We start from the raw sequence: 21,973 nt of genomic DNA on the forward strand, positions 1-21,973 counted from the left end.
TCCTAAATCTGCTGGGTTTTTATTGCTTTTATTTTTTTAAAGTAGACTTCACACCCAATGTGGGGCTTGTACTCACCACCCTGAGATCAAGAGTTGCAAGCTTTGGGGCGCCTGGGTGGCGCAGTCGGTTAAGCGTCCGACTTCAGCCAGGTCACGATCTCGCGGTCCGTGAGTTCGAGCCCCGCGTCGGGCTCTGGGCTGATGGCTCAGAGCCTGGAGCCTGTTTCCAATTCTGTGTCTCCCTCTCTCTCTGCCCCTCCCCCGCTCATGCCCTGTCTCTCTCTGTCCCTTTAAAAATAAATAAACGTTGAAAAAAAATTAAAAAAAAAAAAAAAAAAAAGAGTTGCAAGCTTTATCAACTGAACCAGCCAGGCGCCCCTTGGTTGCTTGTAATTCAAAATAATCATCATGCCAAAGTGTCCGTCTTTGGGTGGCCTGCCTTTTGGCCCCTATAGGGACTGTTTATATGATAGGGTTGTTGAATTGGTTTCACAAACATAAAGGGTTTGGCAATGTCTCGCACAGAGTAAGCTCCAATAAATAGTTATGAGTGGGCTGTGTGTTTATTTGTATGATTTGTTTGCTTGTCTTTCTTTTAGACTAAGAGCTCCCAGAGGTAAGGGCCTGCCCTCCGTTACCTCTCCTTCCCACTCCTTAATGCCTAACACGCTGCCTGGCACGGAGTAAGGGGGGCCCAATCAAAGGCTGTTGGATCAATCAGTTCAGCTGCTTAATCCGCGCGAGCGCGGAAGAGGACAGATCCCGGTAAAGACTCAAGTGGACCAAGCAGGAAGAACCTGACGCCAGGGGGAGCAGGAACCCGCACTCTCCAGATCTCGCGGAACTTCGCGCGCGCGCGTGCGCGCGGCCAAGTCGCGGGGTCTGTTTCTGACGCAAGCGCGAGGCGTGAGGAAGGAGCTACCCTAGCACGCGCGGCCTCGCCTGTGGTGTGGGAGTTGCTTCCGGGTTGCGCGCCCGGAAGCAGGAAGTTGGCGGCTTACCCTCCTCGCCCGGAGGCTGAAGTCCCCGAGGCGGGAGGAGCCCGAGGGGGCGCGGGCCCCGCATGTGAGTGACTGGGGCCCGAGGCCGGGAGGGGGGAGGCCGCCCTGTGACAGCCTCACCGCCGCTCCCGTCCGTGACACCCTCGCGCGGCCCTTTTCCTCTTGCCCTTGCGCAAACCTCTTTTCTGAGCCTCTGGGGTTTTGCAGATTGACAGCACCACCGGCAGCTCCCCCGGGGTCGACTCCCATAAGACGTCTTTTCCTTGGCTCCGCGGGGCCGAGCAAAGCGAGGTCGACCCTGTTGGAACTTGTTTCGCAGGTGTCACGGCAGTGTCCAGAACACCATCGGTGCTAGCGAAGTCTAGATTTCACTGCTCTTTTGACAACATTCTTCATTTTTTGGTATATGGAGTAGATTCCTGGCCCCCTTCGAAACACCTTTTATTAATTGTTAGCCGTGGAAGCTTGCCTTGTGTCAGTGGAAGTCTCGGTTCTTGCATTCCCCACAAAAGATTTACACGAGGATCCGCACTGGCATAAAGACCGTGAGAAGGAAGGTAGCAAGCACAAAGCAGTTTTTTAAAGGGCAGTACACTTTCAGGATGGAGTGGGCAGGCCTGGAGTTAGCGACTGCCCCGAGGCTACAGTTGTTTTTTCACTCCTACCGGTAGGGGGAACTTTGACCCTACAAGGTTCTTGTCGAAACTGTCTCGGGAAACTGTCATGTCCGTTTCCCAACGGGGATGGCAAACTAATACAAATGCATTGTAATGAAGTCTAGGGTTACTCTGGGGCAGAAGAGTTAGAGAGAAGCGCAAGCCTTGTACCTGCTGCTCTGGGTCTTAGAGCCCTGGAAAGTTGGGAACCTTTTGCCCTCAGGTCTCTAAATGTAACCTGTTTATGGCCTTCCCTGCCTCCAGCTCATAGCTAACCAAGTGCCTACTCTGTTATTTCCCCTTCAAGGACTTGGGGCTCTGAAATCTTTCAGGTTGAGGGCCAAAGTCAAGCTTCTGTAGCTGCTTCCTACTGAACAGGGGCAGTGTTTTCATTAGAGTTTCACTCTTTGATATCTGTCTGGGCCATGAGGAGGTGGTATGAGGTTATAGGGTGGAGTAGGGCTTGTGTCCTGGTCTCAGAAGGTTTGACCACTCCAGTCCAGGGGCTATAGTAGTCTTGATGTTTTCTCGAAAGGGGCTGATATCCTTGTTGCAGTAAGAGGTGAAGGTGGTCTTGTCTACCACAAGAGGAGATGAACTTAGTTATAAGATTAGGAAGACATGGTTCAAAAAGCAAAAGGATCACACAAAGGAAAGGTCCCATGAAGGGAAGTATCCATGACATAAGACCCCAGGATAGGGAGATGGTGGATGTGCTTGCTGATAGGAGACGATGGGCTTGCGTTTGAAGTCTTTTGATACTTTCTTGAATAACCTGACTGATAGACATAAAAGCAACATTCTTCCTGGACTAATGTGCCCCTTTGGGCTAAAGTAAGCTATCTAATGCCCTTCGATTTTGGAGGACTACCCCTGAGAGTGACCACCAGGACAACCAGACTGGAGTTGAAGGAAAGCTTACCTGTAAAGGAGGTTAAGACAGAGTAGGTGGCTCCCATGTCTAAAAGAAAATTAATTGTCCTACCTGCCAGTGAGTTGAGTTGGTGGCCTAAGGTTGCCAAGACTTACATAGTTTCTTGAATGGATTTGCCTAATTCTTGAGAGAGTGGAGAAGGACAGTCCTCGTGATCCCTGTGGCCAGTCCAAAGGCTGCTCCCTAGGAGGGCCCCTAGCAAGAGGAGTGTAAGGACCTCCTGCTTGGATATGGGTGTTTCAGTTACCATAGAGAGGGAAACTCTTTGAGTAACTCCTATGAGGGATACATCTGGAACTAACCAGGCCAAAGAAAGTGCCCTTCCATCCATCTGGAAGGGTCACATATGCTTGAGTTCCAAAAATAGAGTCCCTTCTGAGGACACAGGTGAACCTTGGTTAGAATAGAAAATAAAGGCACTTTGGGGCGCCCGGGTGGCTCAGTCGGTTAAGCGTCCGACTTCGGCTCAGGTCACAATCTCACGGTCCGTGAGTTCGAGCCCCGCGTCGGGCTGTGTGCTGACAGCTCAGAGCCTGGAGCCTGTTTCAGATTCTGTGTCTCCCTCTCTCTGACCCTCCCCCGTTCATGCTCTGTCTCTCTCTGTCTCAAAAATAAATAAACGTTAAAAAATTAAAAAAAAAAAAGAAAATAAAGGCACTTTCAAAAGGGGCTCCCCTAGGGCCAGCAGTGGCCTTAAAGAGGACCAAAGCCAATATGAAGGTGGGCAAAGAGGTCATGACTAGATGTTGTAGAGTTGCGTTGCTACTTTAACACCGTTAAAAGACCCACTCTTTTAATTTTAAGTTTGTTTTTGAGAGAGAGAGAGAGAGAGTGTGAGCAGGGGAGGGGCAGAGAGAGAGGGAGACACAGAATCGAGTCAGGCTCCAGGCTCTGAGCTGTCAGCACAGAGCCTGATGTGGGTCTTGAGCCCAGGAACCATGAGATCATGACTTGAGCAGAAGTGAGACGCTTAATCAACTGAGCCACCTAGGTGCCCCTTAAAAGACCCACTCTTAACCTTCCCCCAAAGGTCACCATCACCCCCTGTCCTTGGTCCTCCATGTCGCAATATTGTCAGGGCCACCCGTCAGCCCAGATAACCTCCTTCTTCTTCAATACACCTTATTAACAGCCTTGTCCCCTGTTGGAAAAACTCCTGGAACATATGTTCTGGGATCCTTATCAAAAGCTCCTCTTTAACAGTGTTAAAGTAGCAATCAGAAACACTTTCCCAAAAGAATGACTCACCTGCCGAAGTTAGGTTGAAATTATAAAGGCAGGGAGACAAGGGAATAAAACCCACTGGGGTCCCAGATGTTGGGTTAGTACTAACACAGATTGGGAAGGTCATATTAGAGAGTTTAAGTTGAGTATATAACAGTCACAAAATAGCAGCTGTTGGGCGGGGCCCCTGAGCATTTAGGATTTTTGTGCTGTGTTCCATGACCTTTCTTTGGAAGTTTCTTGCACTTACGTGGGGCTGGGAGGTCCATGTTGGTATCCAGAGACGGGTATAGGTGAAACTAATGGGGTTATTGGTGGTGGCCCACAATGAAGCAGGTGCAGGAGTTACAATGGCTAAGTGGGGTCCCACACATATCCAGCAAGAGGAATTAGAATTGGTATTGTTGAGATAGCATTGAGCAGTATTAAGTGAGGGGGGCTACGGGGCAGCATGAGGCAGAAGTGGCTTGTGATCAAAGAGGTACCATACCTATGGATTTCTTTAAGGGTGTAGTCTTGGAAGTCCCCCTGCAGGACTACACTAAGGTATTGGACATAACAGAATAGAGGATTTTAGGATTTATCTGAGATGGCCCCTTTTTGAAGAGCAGTTTGAGGTCTTCCAGTGGCTCACCGGTATACTCAGAGGTATCAGGGTTGTCCTCTTTGTTAGAGGTCACAGCAGGCTTGGCTCGGGAGAGATGGATCCAGCTGGAAATTCCTGGGACCTTGATGGTTGTAGGGGTGGATAAAAGAACAGTATAGGGTCCCTTCCATAAAGGCGTTTGTTGGGATCCAGGAGCTCAATCTATCCAGGTTTTAATTAGGACCTTATCTCCTGGTTGGACCAGGGATGTTGGGTTTGAGTGGTCTGGCTTTAGTAGGACCTGTTTTTCCCATAGAGCCTCTCAAAGGCACTGACTGAGTCCCAAGAATGTATGAATGTTAGGTTAGCTTTGTTGGTAGGCTCTTCACTCCCATAACCAGACAGGAGTTGAAGGAAAGCTTACCGTAAAGGAGGCTAAGACAGAGTAAGTGGCTCCCATGTCCAAGAGAAAATTGTCCTACCTGCCATGTCAAGGGGTCACCCTGGGCTCTGTCACAATGAGGGAAACAGTGAGTGGAGGAGCCCATTGGTGCCATAGGTTGCCTCAATCCATGGTGGTGACAGCTTGAAGGGATGCTGAACCCCTGGTTGTCCCATTAGTGGGGCAGTCTCTCAGTGTCCTGTTTGAGGACATTAGGACAGGCCACATTAGGGAGCTTAAGGAACAGACATCTCTCCATTGTCTCTCCTTTTTGCAATGGTAGCAGGCTCCTTTTGGTGTCTCCCTTTTGAGGGGGCGACCCTGGGGTGATGGCTGGCATTGCAAGGCCACCAGGAGTTGAGCTTGTCTCTGGTCCTTACGTTTTTCCTTTTCCCTTTTTTTTTTCCTTCTCCTGGTCCTGGCCATAGAACACAAAATTGACCACCTTAAGGAGTTCAGAGCTTGGGATGTCTGGCCCTAGGGAGAATTTTTGGAGCTTCCTCCTAATATCTGGGGTGGCCTGAGTGATGAGTCGACCATTAAGAACTGTAACACCAGCCTCTCATCTGGGATCAAGAGTATGTTTAGCTGAAGTCTGTCTGAGTCTTTCCATAAAGGTTGTGGGGGTTTCTTCCTTTTCCTGGTTTATGAAAGCCAGCTTGTTATATAATTAATTGGCTTTGACTGGCATCTTGACATTCCATTTGTTAGATTATAAGATGGTCTTGGGACCATTGCCCTTGTGCAGTTCCAATGAGGATCTGTTATTGGAACTGCCATGTTATCTGCCAGATACCTTGCACTGGAACTATGAAGTTTATCCCCAGATTAGATGGTGGGCTCCCCAATTCTATCTCAGTCTGCCTTGGAGAGCGTCTGATTGAGAATGAGCACTATGTCCTTCCAGGACAAATCAAAAGTTAGTATAAAACCCTGAAGTCCTGACATGTAACTGTCAAGGTCCTAGGAAAAATCTCCCAAGTCCTTCTGGATTTGGTGGAGATCACTCATAAAGAAGGGAATTTGGACCCACATGGTGGTTCTGGTTGGCTCAACTATTTCCTGGAGGAGACACAGAATTGGAAGGGGCTTGTTAGGACTTGACAGTGTTGGTGGTCTTGGATATGGGGCAATGGATCATCGTTTTGGGCTATGGTAGGATTTGGTGGGGCTTGGGGAAGCCTCCTCTGGTGGTGGGGGAGGGGACTTAGGACTTAGGCCTGTGAGGAAATCTAAAGTGGACAGCTGAATTTTGCAGGTTTTGAAAAGCCTGAGGTTTGTTTAACATAAAGGCTTGGACCTAAGGGAACTGAGACCACTTTGTCTGGTCTATACAAAATAGGTCTAGTTTAAGATGGTGTTATAATCCAGTGTCCAATTGTAGGGCCCTGTTGCCCCATCTCTTAGTTTATATTGGGGCCATGCTGTATTGCAGAAAAAGATGAGCCTTTTCCTCTTTAAAGGTTGGGGGTCAAACTTATGCCAGTTAGTGAGGATGCATCCCAGTGGTGAATCCCGGGAACTGCCATCGGGTTTCCCATATGTAAGGGAATAGCAAAGAGAAGGGGAAGAAGTAGACACAGTATTCCAAGAGTGCCCCCTTGGAATGTTGTGTATCAAGAGGAGAGGTGGCCTTTCTACCTCCTTTGAAGAACGACCCTTCAAGGATGTCCCCTCAGGTGAGGCGCACAGCCCAAATTAGTATTATTGCAGCCTGTCCTTTCTTTACTTGCCTCCCCCAAATTGAGGTGCCCATGAGGGAGGGATCTGGTATATTTTATAACCCCTAATGAGTCCCTGAGTGCCAGGATGCATGCCCCAGCCTTCAACATCTATGTGGTTCCATTTCCAGATTTCATCCCAGGCTCCTCTCAGTTTGTTTGTTTGTTTGTTTTTAAATTTACATCCAAATTAGCATATAGTGCAACAATGTTTTCAGGAGTAGATTTCCTCTCAAAAGTATTAACTCGAGGAGTTGGAATAGACACAAAGATTTGCCCTTACCCTCTTAGAAATAAACTCCCGCTGGAGACTGTGATTATCATGTACCCACCTTGGATTTAAGTATCAGAGGCTGATTGAGACCATCTTTCCGGAAAGGGAAGGGGAGGGAAACACGTAAGAAGGTGTGATTTGAGGCAACAACACAGAGGGAGAACTACTGGTTAGATGAATCATCCAGGAGATTGAATGAGTATGAAAATGGACCGGCCCAGCAGATGGAGAGGCTTTCACATATATACAGCACGTCCTCGGGGTTTGGGCGGGGGGACACAGACTTTGTGAGAGTTATGGCAGAAGTGGCTTAGGAGAGGAAGAACTATAGACAGTAACAGTAGTGGCCAAATTGCAGAGTGAGTGAGAGCTGACCTCCGAGAAAGTAAATCAGATAGGGATCCTCTAGCCTCAACGGGGTAAGGACTGTCTTACCTTGGGCGATCGGAGTCGCGGCACCAAAAGATGTTACTGGGGGAAGCTTGCATGGTGTCAGTGGAAGTCTCGGTTCTTGGATTCCCCTCGAAAGATTTATAGGAGGATCCGCGCTCGAATAACGACAGAAGGGAGGTACCAAGCAAAAAGTGGTTTATTAAACCACCAGTACACGGTCATAATGGAGGAGACGGGGGTTGAGGAGTCACCGAGGATACAGTTTTTTCTAAGTAAGTAGGGTCTTGAGCCATGCAGGAGGCGGTCTCTATTGGAAGCTGCCTCACATCTTTGGGGAGACGCCTCCTACCTGTGGAGGAGAACTTTGACCCTACAAAGGTTCCTGCTGGAACTGTCATGGCGTCACTCCCCACCAGGGGGCGCAGAACCTGTAATGCAAATGCCTTTTAAAGCCAGGGGTTACCCTGGGACAGAGGTTGAAGAGGAGAACGCATGGTCTGCACCTGCTGTCCTTGCTCCGCTAGCCCGGAAAGTTGGAAACCAAATGTTTGTTGTCTTTCTCTCATTAAAACTCAGCTCCCACAGGTAAGGGCCTGCCCTCCATTACCTGTCCTTCCCACTCCTTAATGCCTAACACGCTGCCTGGCACGGAGTAGGGGGGGGCAATCAAAGGCCGTTGGATGAATCAGTTCAGCTGCTAAATTCGCGCGAGCGCGGAAGAGGACAGACCCTGGTAAGGACTGAAAGGGGACGAGCAGGAGGAACCTGACGCCAGGGGGAGCAGGAACCCGCACTCTCCAGAGCTCGCGGAACTTCGCGCACGCGCGCGTGTCCAAGTCGCGGGTTCTGTTTCTGACGCAAGCGCGAGGCGTGAGGAAGGAGCTACCCTAGCACGCACGGCCTCGCCTGTGGCATGGGAGTTGCTTCCGGGTTGCGCGCCCGGAAGTAGGAGGTTGGCGGCTTACCCTCCTCGCCCGGAGGCTGAAGTCCCCGAGGCGGGAGGAGCCCGAGGGGGCGCGGGCCCCGCTTGTGAGTGACTGGGGCCCGAGGCCGGGAGGGGGGAGGCCGCCCTGTGACAGCCTCACCACCGCTCCCGTCCGTGACACCCTCGCGCGGCCCTTTTCCTCTTGCCCTTGCGCAAACCTCTTTTTCTGAGCCTCTGGGGTTTTGCAGATTGACAGCACCGCCGGCAGCTCCCCCAGGATCGACTCCCATAAGACGTCTTTTCCTTGGCTCCGCGGGGCCGAGCAAAGCGAGGTCGACCCTGTTGGAACTTGTTTCGCAGGTGTCACGGCAGTGTCCAGAACACCATCGGTGCCAGCGAAGTCTAGATTTCACTGCCCTTTTGACAAAATTCCTAATTTTTTAGTATGTTGAGTTGATTCCCCGCCCCCCTTCGAAACGTCTTTTTCTAATAAAGTGTGGACTTGTATGCGATAAACATAGCATGTAGGATTTCAGAAAGTTATATGACTTGATTTATTGACCCGATAATGGGGTGTTTGTAATCACCATTTGCTACAAAAATCTCCTGCCTAGTGTTCCTAAGACCACTAACCTTGCTGGTCACAGGTTTTCCTATTTAAGAGCTCGTATAGCCTTGGTATTCGCGAGTATATTTATTTAGTCATCGCTTGATAATAGAAACTACTCCCGGATGCTTAACTATTCTGACTTTTTCAGGTTGCTCATTTGGTTGTTTCCATGGTGGAATCCTCTATGGGCATTTCTCCCTTAATGAAATCGTGTGTTCAGGGTTTATCAAAATTTCTCTCTAAGGAACAACATCCATTAACCTAAACTCAACTTTGCTATGTTGAAGTTTGACTAAAGTTCACTTAGTCCAACTTGCATACCAAAGAGTGTCCATGTTAGGCTCTTTCTGCTTTGAACCAAAACAATTTTCAAGATCCAGTTTTAATCCCTGTTCCTCTAACAAGCTACCGAGCAACACCACAGAGATTGTCTAAATGAGAGGTTCCTAATCTACTCACCTAAACCCTCCTTAGGTTGATGTATTTTTAAAAATAAGAAGAATAAATGGTAAAATAAACCAACCATTAGTTAAATTCGTTTGAGAACAGAATGATCAGTTCCTTTGTATAAATTTGTTCAGACGATACTGATCAGGTTCCATGACTCTGAGGTGAATTTCCATGTCTGTTGTTAGTTTCTTCTGATATTTTCTCCACTTATCTCTGCTTTCAAGTGTTAAATAACAAAAAATTCAAACGAGTAAATTTTGAACATCTAATTGCTGTAATTAAATCATGAATCAGGCAGCATCCCATCTGACAAGTAGAGAGGAGCTCCTAAAGGGCTACAGGAAAGGAAAGGTTTTTCAAAGTAGAGAGTGAAGTAAAGGAAATTATTTTTTTTTAGGCATTGCCAGTTTTTTAGGCAAGGTCATTCTAAGGGGGAATGGGGTTTATCAGTAAATGTTCTAGCACTGACCAGGAAATTCCATGTTGGCTGGGTAAAGTCACATTTCCAAGGGATTTGAAACTGCAGTTAGCTTAGATGTTAAGTCTTGGTTTGCTGACTTGGGACCCTAACCTAAGTGACACCATTTTGGGCCTGTGGTTTTCTTTTTAACACAAGGAACAATTTAGTGTGAGGAGACATGGAAATAAATATAATACAAAGTGATCAGAGTTGTGTTTAGGGTTCAAAGGACAAACATCAAGGCTGGAATAAGGAGTTCACTGATTGGAAAAGCATGGGGGCTTTTCCCCATGGTAGGCAGAGACAATTATTTGTACAAAAGCAAAAAGATGTAAAATGGGATGACAGTGAAGAACGTGAGGAAGGAATAGGAAATGAGACTAAACAGGTAGGCAGTGACCAGGTCATAATGGGAAGCTAAGTAATTTGAACTTTGTCTTATTAAAATTACCAAGTCTTAAATTCGGGTATTGGGACAAATGTTTTACATTCATCATCTCGTAATCCCTTCACAGCAGTGTTGGAAAGACACAATTATCCCTATTTTATAAAATGATGAAAACTCAGAGGCTTAGATTAAGTACTGTCTCATGACTATACAGTAGTGGAAGATCAGGTGTTTGTATTTAGCTTTTTCCAAGTCCATTTGCCTTCTTAACCACCTTGCTAAATTGTTCCACAGCAGGACATGGGGATTCAAGGAAGTTGCTTTAAATAGACAAGTAACATTAGCTGATTTGTTTCAGAAAAATAATTTGTGGGGCGAGTTGAGGATGGATCAGAGAGGAGAAGGAGAACTGGCAGTATAGAGATTAAATTTATCTTTGTGATGGTCCACAGGACAGATGTTGAGAGCCTTGACTACCATTAACGTAGAGCTAAAAAGGAGATGATGAATGTCGGAACTATACAGGGAGTAGAATCGAGGATTTAGTGATTGGTTCATTAGTGGTGATGAAAAAGGAGGGGTTTTAAATATGGAGAACTGGTGTTTCCATTAATTACAAAACAGAATATAGTAGGATAAATGGGTTGTGGGGGTGGGGGGGCAGGAATAATAAGGCACTTATGGGCACATTACATATAGGGAACAGAAGGAAATTTCTGCCAGAGTGTCTGGTATATAGATAGATGGATGGGTCTGGAGTTCTGGAGGGTTTTAGACTGGAGAAGAGATTTGGAAATCACTAATAGCTGGTAGTTAAAGCCAGGGAGGGAATGAGAAGATCAAGGACAACTGTGATGAATACTAGCATTCAGGGGTATGGTCTCTGAGAAAAGAGAATTATGCTAAGGTTTGAGAGCACTTGAGGGAGGAAATGGCTGGCAACAGGAACTTCTGTGGAGAGGTCAGTTAAGGTAGTAATTGAGAAAATGTCCTTTTGACTTGGCATGTAGAGAGCCATTGGTGACCTGAGAGCTATATTAGTGGTGTGAGGGGGGCAGAAATGTGATTTGAGTGGTTAATAAAGACATGGAGACCTTAGAAACACGAAGGTGAAGTGATACCTTTTTTTTTTTTTTTTTTTTCTTTTTTCTTTTTTTAAGGAACTTGGCTCTGGAGGGAGAACACGAGCACTGGAATTCTAGAGAGAAAGGATTTTTTTTTTTTAACGGTAGAAACTGGAAAAGATGAGGATATGAGCAGGTAGAAATAAAGTTTATTTATTCTAGAGAGAGAGCATGCAAGCAGGGGAGAGGGGCAGAGGGAGAGAGAGAGAAAATCTTTAGCAGGCTCCGTGCTCAGCACGGACCACACCTTGGGGCTCAGTCCCATGACCCTGGGATCATGACCTGAGCCAAATTCAAGAGTCGACCTTCTGAGCCCCCGAGGCGCCCACCCCTTTTTGTGTAGCTAGATGCATCTATTTTGCGTCTTAGACTTGCCTAGCTGGCACAGCTGTTTAGTTTGGAAAGCTGAGCACCTCCAGGTGTTCACTGTCAAATCAGTGTTTAGGACATATTTATAACCATAAAGAAGTTCTGTATTAAACAGGACAAAGGAGAGGTTCGCATTTAGTTGGACCTCTTAACCTGTTTTCTGCAGTAAACAAACTTTTATTGTAAGTTCTGTTAGAGTCATTCTATCGGTTATGCCTCTGTCCTGTTTTTTTCCTAGACTGAGACACAGAAGGAATTGTGGAGAACATCTCATCAGAGCTGTCAGTGGCTTCCTTCTATTCCTGAGATGCTCCTTCAGAAGTGAACAGCCTCCTGGCTTATCTCCCCCACCTTACCTCCAACCTGGCCTCCCTTGAAAGCAGAATTTCTTAACCTCAGCACTCTTAACATTTTGAACGGGACAGTTCTTTGTTGTGGGATGTTTAGTCTTCACCCACTGGATGCCAGTAGTGCCCCTCCAGTTTTGACAATCAGAAATGTCTCAGACATTGCCAAATGTCCCCTGGGGAGCAGAATCACCCCTAGTTGAACTGCTGTTCTAGAGCAGTGTCTCCCATTTGGGAGTGTGCCTTTTCTCAACAGGGAAGAGTTTGAATACTTCTGCACCAGGATCCCACTCCCAGAGATTCTGGCAATTCAGGATGTCTAGGGTGGTGCATGATACCTTGATTTTTATAATTCTGCTAGTGACCCTGCCTGTGCCCTTGCAGGTTAAGAGTCAAGCTCACTCTTTGGAACTTCCCTCTGTGGCAAAGCTCATTCCTGCTAGAGTTGGATCTTCTTTCTTTCTGGAGGTAAAGGAATTGCCTTTGCTCAGCTGATTTCAGTCAGTGCCCTCATACTTGATGCTAAGCCATGACTTTGTGTTTGAGGTTTTTTTTTGTTTTGTGTGTGTGTGGTTTTTTGTTTTGTTCTGTTTTTTGTTTTGAATACAAATCCTTGTGTTGAAGGCTTTCAAATCTCAGCAAGGGAGCTGCTTTGCTGGTATGAAATCCCAACCCAAAGGGACAAGATTTTTTGTGTGTGCTTAATTGACATCATATCTACTAGATGCCAGTACCCCTCAAATGTGACCATCAGAATGTCTCCAGACTTTCCAAATGTCCCTGTCCAGAATTGCCCCCAGTTGAGGACCACTTGTCTAACGAAAGCCAGAAAGAGGGCTTATTATGAAGATCCCCACGTGCTCTTAGAAACTTTATGAAGTTATTGGTAAAGACCCTTCCAGTAACTTGGGAAATATGTCAAAATCTCAAGGAGAAAGGATGTACAGCTTGCAAAAATATAGTCAGTATCATAATACCATTGTATATTTGAATTACCAAAAAAAAAAAAAAAAGAAGAAAAGAAAACCAAAAACTGTTGTTTTTGCGATAAAAACTGGGGGTTTAGTGAGGTTTTTATGTGTCCTGAAAGTAGGCAGAGATTTACAAAGGTTGTGAAGTAGTCATCAGAAATGGTGATAGTTGATTCTCTTTTGAACCTCACTTGTACTTCTGTTCCCTTCACGGTTCTCCTAAAGGCCCACCAATATGATGTTCTCTTCTGCCTGAGGGATTACCTACACGTACCCCACCTTCCAATACTTGTCAGAATTTTTTACTGGAATCCTTTCCAGAATTCTCCCTGCTCTCTTTCCTAGTCCTTTAATGAGTTTTAGTGGATTTTGACTGGATGTTGTTGGGTAATTTATTGTAGTTTTTTTGAACAAACATTATCCTTGCTTGCTTGCTTGGAATATCTTTGTTAATTTCAACAGGAAAAAATGCTATCTCTGGAATCACTAGTCACAAAATCAAGATGTGAAAAATGTTGTAATAAGTTATCGCTTTATTCTTTTTCCAGGAATCATTGTAGTTGATCACTTGTCCAGTTCTCAGCCAGTCATTTGTGATAATCGAGGGGCATGGTGTTGTGGTTTCCAAACTGCCAGCTCAGAATAGGAAAATACTTGGTAAGGGAGGCAGCATGCATAAAGGTAAAAAGCATCAACTTGGAAGTCAGGCACACTTGACTCCACATCCTGGCAAGTTATGGAACCTTTCTGAGCCTTACTTTCAACATCTGTGAAATGAGATTAATCACATCTACCTTTTGGCAAAACAAAAAGCAAAGAGACAAACCAAAAAAAAGACTCTTAACTATAGAGAACAAACTGGTGGTTGCCCAAGGGGAGGTTGGTGGAAGTGGGGGGAATGGGTGAAATAGGTGAAGGGGATTAAGAGTCCACTTACCATGATGAGCACTGGGTAATGTACAGAGTTGTTGAATCACTATATTGTATACCTGAAATTAATAGAATACTGTATGTTAACTATACTGGAATTAAAATTAAAAACTTAATAAAGAAATCACACCTACCTTTTGGGATTGCTGTGATGATTTACTAAGGTCATGTTTCTTGTGTGCTTAGCACGGTGCCTGCATTTAGGATGGCGCAACTGGAAGTGGTCATTTAGGAATGTAATTGGACGGAAGTCTTTAGTTTCTAATGAATTGAAGTTTTTCTACTTCCCAAAGCCTTCCAATACCCGTAAAATTTTAGAGCTAGAGGGGACTTTGAAAACCTCTTGGTTCAGTCCCTTTATTTTTTTAGGTGAGGAAATAGACCAAGTGACTTAGCCAAAATCATAACAGTATAGTTTAATAAATGCCATAGCAGGGGTAAGTTCAAATTCTATAAATATACATTTTACAAGACCAGTGCTCTAACCCCTGAGCTATAGGTCCTGTAAATACACATTTTAAAAACATCTTTACTGAAATTTAACTTACATGCCATAAAATCCACCTGTTTGAAATGTACAATTCAGGGTTTTTTAGTACATTCACAAAGTTGTGCAACTATCACCACAATTTAAGTTTTGAACATTTCTGTCACTCCAGAAAGAAACCCTTGGATCTACCGACAGTCAGTTCCCATTCTTCTCCACTCTGTGTCTGCATAACCACTAATTAATCTACTTCCTGTCTCTATAGATTGCCTCTATTATTAACTTTTTGCAGTTTATTAATACAGTCTTACAACATGTCATCTTTTTTGACTGTCTCCCACTTAGCTTAAGGTTTTCAAGGTTCACCTATGTTGTTGGTATCCATACTTTATTCCTTTTTATTCAATCATATTCTATTGTATGGATATACTACATTTTATCCATCCATTTAGTAGTTCATGGACATTTGGATCGCTTTATTTTTGAGCTATTATGAATAATGCTTGGATATCCATGTACAAATTTTTGTGCAGAAATATGTTTTAAATTCTCTTGAGTTCATACTTAAGTGGGGTTGCTGGATCATATGGTAACCCTGCTTAAGTTTTTGAGAAACTGTCCAGCTGTTTTCCAAAGCAGCTGCACCATTTTATATTCCCACCAGCAGTGTACAGGAGTTCCAGATGCTCAATATCTCCCAACTTATTATCTGACTTTTTTTTTTTAAGTTTATTTATTTATTTTGAGAGTGCAAGAGAGAGAGAGCCCTGGAGGGGTAGAGAGAGAGGGAGAGACAGAATCCCAAGCAGGCTCTGCACTGTCAGTGTGTAGCCCGACGTGGGACTAGAACTCTTGTCAGAAATAGAGTTTGTGTATATTTTCCCCCATTCTATGGGTTGTCATTTCACTTTCCTAAAAGTTACCATTTGTAGCACAAAAATTGTTAATTTTTAATGTAGTCCAATTTATTTTTTCTTTTTCTGCTCTTGCTTTTGGAGCCGTATCTCAGAAGCCATTGCCTAATGGAGGGTCATGAAGACTTTTTCCCCTGTGTTTTCTTCCAAGAGTTTATAGTTTTAGCTCTTATGTGTTTGATACATGTTGAGTTAATTTTTGTGTATGGTAGAAGGAAGGGTCCTACTTCATTCTTTTGCATGTGGATATCTAGTTGTCCCCGCACCATTTGTTGAAAATACACATTTTTAAATAGAGTTTACACCATCCTTTTATCTGAACCTGGAAATGAAAGCCTATGTGGCCTAGGAAAAACACAGTCTGAGCAAGAGCAAAGAGTCTGGGGAAGGGATTTAGCCTTTTAGCGTGTGGGGGTTCCCGCCCCTCCCCAACCAATTCCTCAGTCTAGATTACCTGCCTGTTAATTCACCATTGGAAATCCAATACTGTTTTATTTAATTGGTTTGGGCTGAGGCCCTGGTATGAGCATTCATTAAAAATTCTGGTGACTCCAGTGTGGAGGCACACTTAAGAACTAGTGAACTAAAGGGTTAATAGTCCTACCAAGGACCAAACGGTCAGTATCAGGAGGTGCTGCTGGAAGGGGAGATAGGCTGAGGTGCTTGCTTTTCTCCACGGAGCTGCAGGAGCTGCAAGACCTTTGTCCTTGGCTCTACAGGTGGCAGCATCTCCTTACTGAAAAAATAGAGTTGCTCCACGTCAGTGCTTTCTGGGGTTAGAAGCACTTTGGGCGTGACATATATGAAATAAGACGACTTCTACATGTAAGGGAAAAAGAGACCAATAAAAGAGCATAAATCCCAAGCACTGTTTTTCCTTTGGTAAGTGACAGAAGATGTTGTCTTATAACACAAGCATTTTTTAAAAAGAACGATTTGATTGCATGTTACAAATGTTACAAGAGAGTATTCTACTCTGCCACTTTAGTTTCTACCTTTTCTTCTGTGGCCACTGTGAAACAGTTTGGCTTTAAAGTAACTATGAGAACAAATTGAATTTTGAAATTAGTTAAAGATCTTAGGTCTTTCAAGTATATGAAATACAAGTAAAATGCTCTTTATTGTCTAAAGCTGTATTCGCAGAAAAGTATGAGGACTCTAGCCTGCAAGGTCTGAACAGTCCCAGTGCCGTGGTTTTTGTGTTGCCTGAAATTCTTGCTCTGCCAGTAGCAAAACGTGTCAGTACGTTCCCCATAGTAAATCTTGCAGTGCTTAGTTCCTCCTGTGTTGCTAAAAGGTGTATCTAATACAAATGCAAAGAAATAATGGATCAACAACACTCCATATTGCATTTCTTTTTAAGTAAATTGCCAGTAGCAGGCCTCCTGTGATTGGTTTCAATAATCCTTTTGGTTGGCACTAGTGTTTCAGAGTCCCATTAGGGATTTATTGTGCTGTAGACTAGTGCTCCTCAAAGTGTCTGTGAACCAGTAAACTGTGTTACTAGCCCACAATTAAGGAACACTTAAAAGCTGTGTAGTACTAACTTGACCTAATCTAGACATTCGTTATGTTCTACAAAAGCATTGGCTTGCAGTGGATTGGGGAAAACAGGAAGCTGGTCCTTCCCCATGAAGCTCTGTTCTAAGTGAAGTAACTTTGAGGGGTGCCTGAGTGGCTCAGCTTTGGTTAAGTGTCTGACTTCAGCTCAGGTCACGATCTCACAGTTTGTGAGTTCGAGCCCCGCGTTGGGCTGTGTGCTGACGGCTCAGAGTCTGGAGCCTGCTTCGGATTCTGTGTCTCCCTCTCTCTCTGCCCCTCACCTGCTTGCTTGCTTGCTCTTTCTCTCTCTCTCTCTCAAAAATAAATAAAACATTAAAAAATTAAAAAAAAATAAAGGAAGTAACTTTGAGGAAGAAGGTATTTTAAAGAAACCATCTTTCTTTTTACATTTACTTTCTTTCTCTCAGGGATTTTGTATTGGAAGACATGGATCTTGCTGCCAATGAGCTCAGCATTTATGACAAACTTTCAGAGACTGTTGATTTGGTGAGACAGACAGGCCATCAATGTGGCATGTCAGAGAAGGCAATTGAAAAATTTATCAGACAGCTGCTGGAAAAGAATGAACCTCAGAGGGGACCACCCCAGTATCCTCTCCTTATAGCCGTGTATAAGGTAAAAACGTGTTTTGACTTGGAGATTCCTTGAACAGAGCACAAACTCTTCAACTTTCTCCCCAAATTTTACTGTTGACTGCTTCTACCATCTAACCTTAGTTTTCCTATGAATAAGTTGGCCTTTGCTCTTGTTACCATGAGTTACTAGGAAATTTGACCCATTTTGTTAAATATCCATGATGAAAGCTATATATTTATAATTAAACTGTATTTGTGTATACTTTTTAATGGAGGACATAGCCCCATAGAAGCCTGGTGCTGAGTGGCTCAGTTGGTGGAGCATGCAACTCTTGATCTCCGGGTCATGAGTTCAGGTCCCACTCTGGGCATAGAGCCTACTTAAAAAAGAAAAAAACAAAAAGAAGAAGAAGGTTGGTGAGCCTTGCAGTTCTCATAGTTCTCAAACTTTAAATGTATTTCATTCAGGAGTGAATGTAGCCAATTTGGCAATAAATTATATTTAAAAAAATAAAATATAAATTAAATAAATTAAAAAATGAAACTATAAAAGGTTAAAAAAATGAACATAAATGGCTTGTTTATGAAAATGGATTAGTTCCTAAGGCACAGTGAAAATAATGGAAGAGGCTGGGGTTTTTGGTTTGTTTTTTTTTTTCTTTTTTTTCTTGGCATTAAAGTATTTTGTTTGCTGGGACAATTATTAATCTTTTTCCTGTCTTTCCTTATAGGTCCTTGTAACCCTGGGATTAATATTGCTCACTGCCTACTTTGTGATTCAACCTTTCAGCCCATTACCACCTGAACCGGTGCTTTCTGGAGCTCACACCTGGCGCTCACTCATCCATCACATTCGGCTGATGTCCTTGCCCATTACCAAGAAGTATATGCCAGAAAATAAGGGAGTTCCTCTGCATGGGGGTGATGAAGACAGACCCTTTCCAGGTAGAATCCTGTATTTTACTACTTACACGGTGTTCTTGCCAGTGTATGGTGGGAAAGGAAATAACATGTACTGACATCTAATGAGAGACACTTTCCCACTTTTGTCTTTAAAAAACATTTTTTTGTTTTTATTTTTGAAAGAGAGAGAATGAGCTTGAGCGGGGGAGGGGGAGAGAGAGAGAGACAGACAGACAGACAGACAGACAGACACAGAAAGACACAGAATCCAAAGCAGGCTCCAGGTTCTGAACTGTCAGCACAGAGCCCAACGCGGGGCTCGAACTCACAAACTGTGAGATCGGGACCTGCACTGAAGTCGGACACTCAGCCGACCTGAGCCACCCAGACACCCCTCAATTTTGTCTTATTTAATTCAGTCCCCACTACAACTCTATTTGATAGGGGTTTTTGGGGGTTTTGTTTTTTTGTTTTTGTTTTGTTGTCCCTGTCTTGCAGATTGAGGAACTGAGGCTCAGAGAGATTAAGAAACTTGCCAGAAAAACACTCCTGGGGGAACCAAATTCAAACCCCCTGATTCCAAAGCACACATGGTGGGGATGAGTATTTTTGTTTATAAGGAAAATTTCAATGTATCTTATTCTACCCTTTTCTCTCCTGTGATCCCTATCCATAATAGATATTTTAATAAATAGCTATTGATTTATTGAAAACATCTGAGTCCAGCTTGCTTTTAACCAGATCCTCGAATAGTCCTTAGCCTGTTGGGCTGCGTTTTTGTCCCACTTTGTCTTACTCTTTCAGTATAGTGTTTCCTCTGCCTCACAGTATGCTTAGTGCTCCTAAGTGTGCAGTTTTGCCAATAAGTTGAATTTAAGAAACATTTAAATTTAGTAACAGTGTATCAGTGGGAGCACAGGAATTTCCGGTCTGACATACCATTTGAGGAGTTTCCTTTTGCGAAAATTGTAACCGTGTGATAAGACTTGAAATTTACCTTTTTTTTTTTTTTTTTAATTTTTTTTTTTTTTTCAACGTTTATTTCTTTTTGGGACAGAGAGAGACAGAGCATGAACGGGGGAGGAGCAGAGAGAGAGGGAGACACAGAATCGGAAACAGGCTCCAGGCTCTGAGCCATCAGCCCAGAGCCCGACGCGGGGCTCGAACTCACGGACCGCGAGATCGTGACCTGGCTGAAGTCGGACGCTTAACCGACTGCGCCACCCAGACGCCCCTACCTTTTTTTTTTTAATGTTTATTTTTGAGAGACAGAGCACCAGTGGGGGAGGGGCAGAGAGAGAGGGAGACACAGAATCTGAAGCAGGCTCCAGGCTCTGAGCTGTCAGCACAGAGCCCGACGCGGGACTTGAATCCATGAACCTCGAGATCATGACCTGAGCTGAAGTTGGACGTTTAACTGACTGAGCCACCCAGGTGCCCCTGAAATTTGCTTTTCGAGAAAGAACAGAGGGCATTTTATTTTATTTTATTTTATTTTTTAAAGTTTATTTATTTTGAGAGAGAGCTTGAGCTGAGGAGGTGTAGAGAGAGGGGGAGAGAAAGAATCCCAAGCAGGCTCTACGCTGTGAGTGCGGAGCCTGATGTGGGGCTCAAACTCATGAACTGTGAGATTATGACCTGAGCCAAAGTCAAGAGTCAGGTGCTTAACCAACTGAGCCACCCAGGTGGCCTGCATTTTATTATTTTGGTGGTATTCATCTTATTTGCCCGGATAAAGGAATATGGAAATTAATTTCACAGGTATATTATGGGAGTTTTTGTGTAACTGTTCTGAAACCTTTAGATTCCAACATAACTGGAATCTAAACTGTTTAGGAAGCATGCTTTCTCCTCAGTGTTGTGTTCAGAAAAAATTTCCTAGTGGAAGCTACACTTTATAATGTTACTCTTTTCTCTTTTTTAACTTTTTTTTTTTTTTTTTTTGAAAGTATGAGAGAGAGCGGGGAAGGGAGCTCAAGCTGGGGACGGATAGAGAGAGAGAATCTTAAGCAAGCTCCAAGCCCAGTGCAAAGCCTGACATGGGGCTTCATCCCTCGACCATGAGATCATGACCTGAGCCCAAATCAAGAGTCAGGTACTTAACCAACTGAACCACCCGGGCACCTCTATAATGTCACTCTTTAAGCCAAGATCTAATCAGTCATAAAAATCCCTTGTATTGAGTCTCCTTTGAAAGCTATTTTTGTAGACTTGAGGAAATTATGGAAAGATTTTCAAAATTATGCTAAAATCAGAGGAAGGGAACATTGTAAAGCAAAAAGCCTTGTGAGGTTTTTTTGGTTTTTTTTTTTTTTTTTTTTTTTTTTTAGTTAGCTCATATGTATAGAGTTTTTAATTCCAGATATAACTTCCTTGTATTTTTGAAATGTCATCAACAAAGCTTAAAAAAAAAAAAAAAAAAGTGATGTTTCCAACTCCTCTGTCAGAAAGGTCCAGAGCACATGGGGGAAAGACCCAGAGAAACTTGTCAGGCCAGCCTGATGCTGCTTCCTCACACGCATCAACGCATCAGCCTCCTTTCCTGTCTTCCTCTCACTGCCTCCCTAAAGGCATCTTCTGCCCTTTGGCACACAGAGATCAAGTCAGCAGTTTTTAGGACCAAATTGATGGCAGTTACTCTGTTTCTCCCTGTCCTGTAAGGGAAATTTCCTTAGGCTATTGAGTTAGGAAGTGACAGTTGATGGACCACTATTGCTCATTCTCTAAATCAGAGTCTAATAATTCAAGAAACCTTCGTGTCTTGTCAATAAGCCTAACTATTGGGTTCACTCCAAATGAGTATTTTGCCTTGCAGGTGGAAACTGAATTCTTGGAGCTCAGTTGTAAAGAGAGAGCATTGGAAGGGTGTGGTTTTTAGCTCTTTAATGTTGTTGACTATTAAAGTGCTGCTTTTACTTACCAGTGTGGATATTGATGCACCATATATTCTTGTGTGTGATCATTCTGGGAAGCTGTGGGCATGTACAACTAATAGCATTTTGCATAGCATTTGGAAGGAAACTGAAGAATACATAATAATATAAGGGATAAATAGAAACATGGAGGAGAATTAGGTACAAGAAATAGGAACTGCTGGGCCTGTAAGAGGGCTAGAAAAGGAAAAAAAAAAATTATCCTTCCTGATATCATGGTACCAATGAACAACTGCCTTTTAGTTAGAATTACTTAGCAGCACCTTTGAAGTAAATGTAGAGGGAACATGGCATGGCAGATTCAGCTCCCTAAAGGAAAGCCCTCAAGCATATTGTTTGCTAAGGGCTGGCCTGTCAAAGGCCCCTGGATCATCTGACACTCCTTGCAGTGGCGCCTTGGGAATGACCGAGGGCACTGGGAGCAATGGTGAATACCTGACCTCTGGTAGTTTCTCCTCTTGACTCCACCCAGGGAACAAGAGGCAGCAGAGGTGGGGTTCTTTTTCTAGGTTTCAGCCTTGGGTAGCAAACCCTGCTCCTGAATTCTCTTGATGAGAAGAATGGAGGGACTCCATAGTGACTCACGTCAGCCTCCCACTCTGCAGCAGAAAATAAATAAGCTGACACTTATTTAGTACTTACCAGATGCCAGGCCCCGCTCTAAGGGCTTTCCATATATTGCTTCATTTAATCTTTACATTATCCCTGTGAGGGAAGTTCTGGTTGTATGCCCGTTTTAAGGATGGAGACACCAAGGGACAGTGACATTATGTCATTTGCCCGAGGTCCTAAG

General features: G+C 44.1%; 1 protein-coding gene across 11 annotated transcripts in view; it reads left to right on the forward strand.

The window, feature by feature from the left end:
• Nucleotides 1-836: 836 nt before the first annotated feature.
• Nucleotides 837-21,973, forward strand: part of CB2H6orf89 (chromosome B2 C6orf89 homolog) — a 45,345-nt gene continuing 24,208 nt past the window's right edge. For 2 of the 11 annotated variants that reach the window (XM_045498019.1, XM_045498017.1), the window contains exons 1-3: nucleotides 899-1,065; nucleotides 17,177-17,384; nucleotides 18,076-18,289. In XM_045498019.1, the coding sequence (XP_045353975.1) occupies nucleotides 1,064-1,065; nucleotides 17,177-17,384; nucleotides 18,076-18,289 (424 nt within the window). In that variant the 5' untranslated portion in view covers nucleotides 899-1,063. Of the gene's footprint in view, nucleotides 1,066-8,127; nucleotides 8,261-11,305; nucleotides 11,325-11,800; nucleotides 11,839-12,288; nucleotides 12,373-15,925; nucleotides 16,089-17,176; nucleotides 17,385-18,075; nucleotides 18,290-21,973 lie in introns of those variants that run through there. The other 9 variants (XM_045498016.1, XM_045498020.1, XM_045498018.1 and 6 more) reach the window with 8 other exon arrangements.

This window comes from Leopardus geoffroyi, chromosome B2 (genome assembly GCF_018350155.1).
Source record: "Leopardus geoffroyi isolate Oge1 chromosome B2, O.geoffroyi_Oge1_pat1.0, whole genome shotgun sequence".
NCBI classification, from domain to species: Eukaryota; Metazoa; Chordata; class Mammalia; order Carnivora; family Felidae; genus Leopardus; species Leopardus geoffroyi.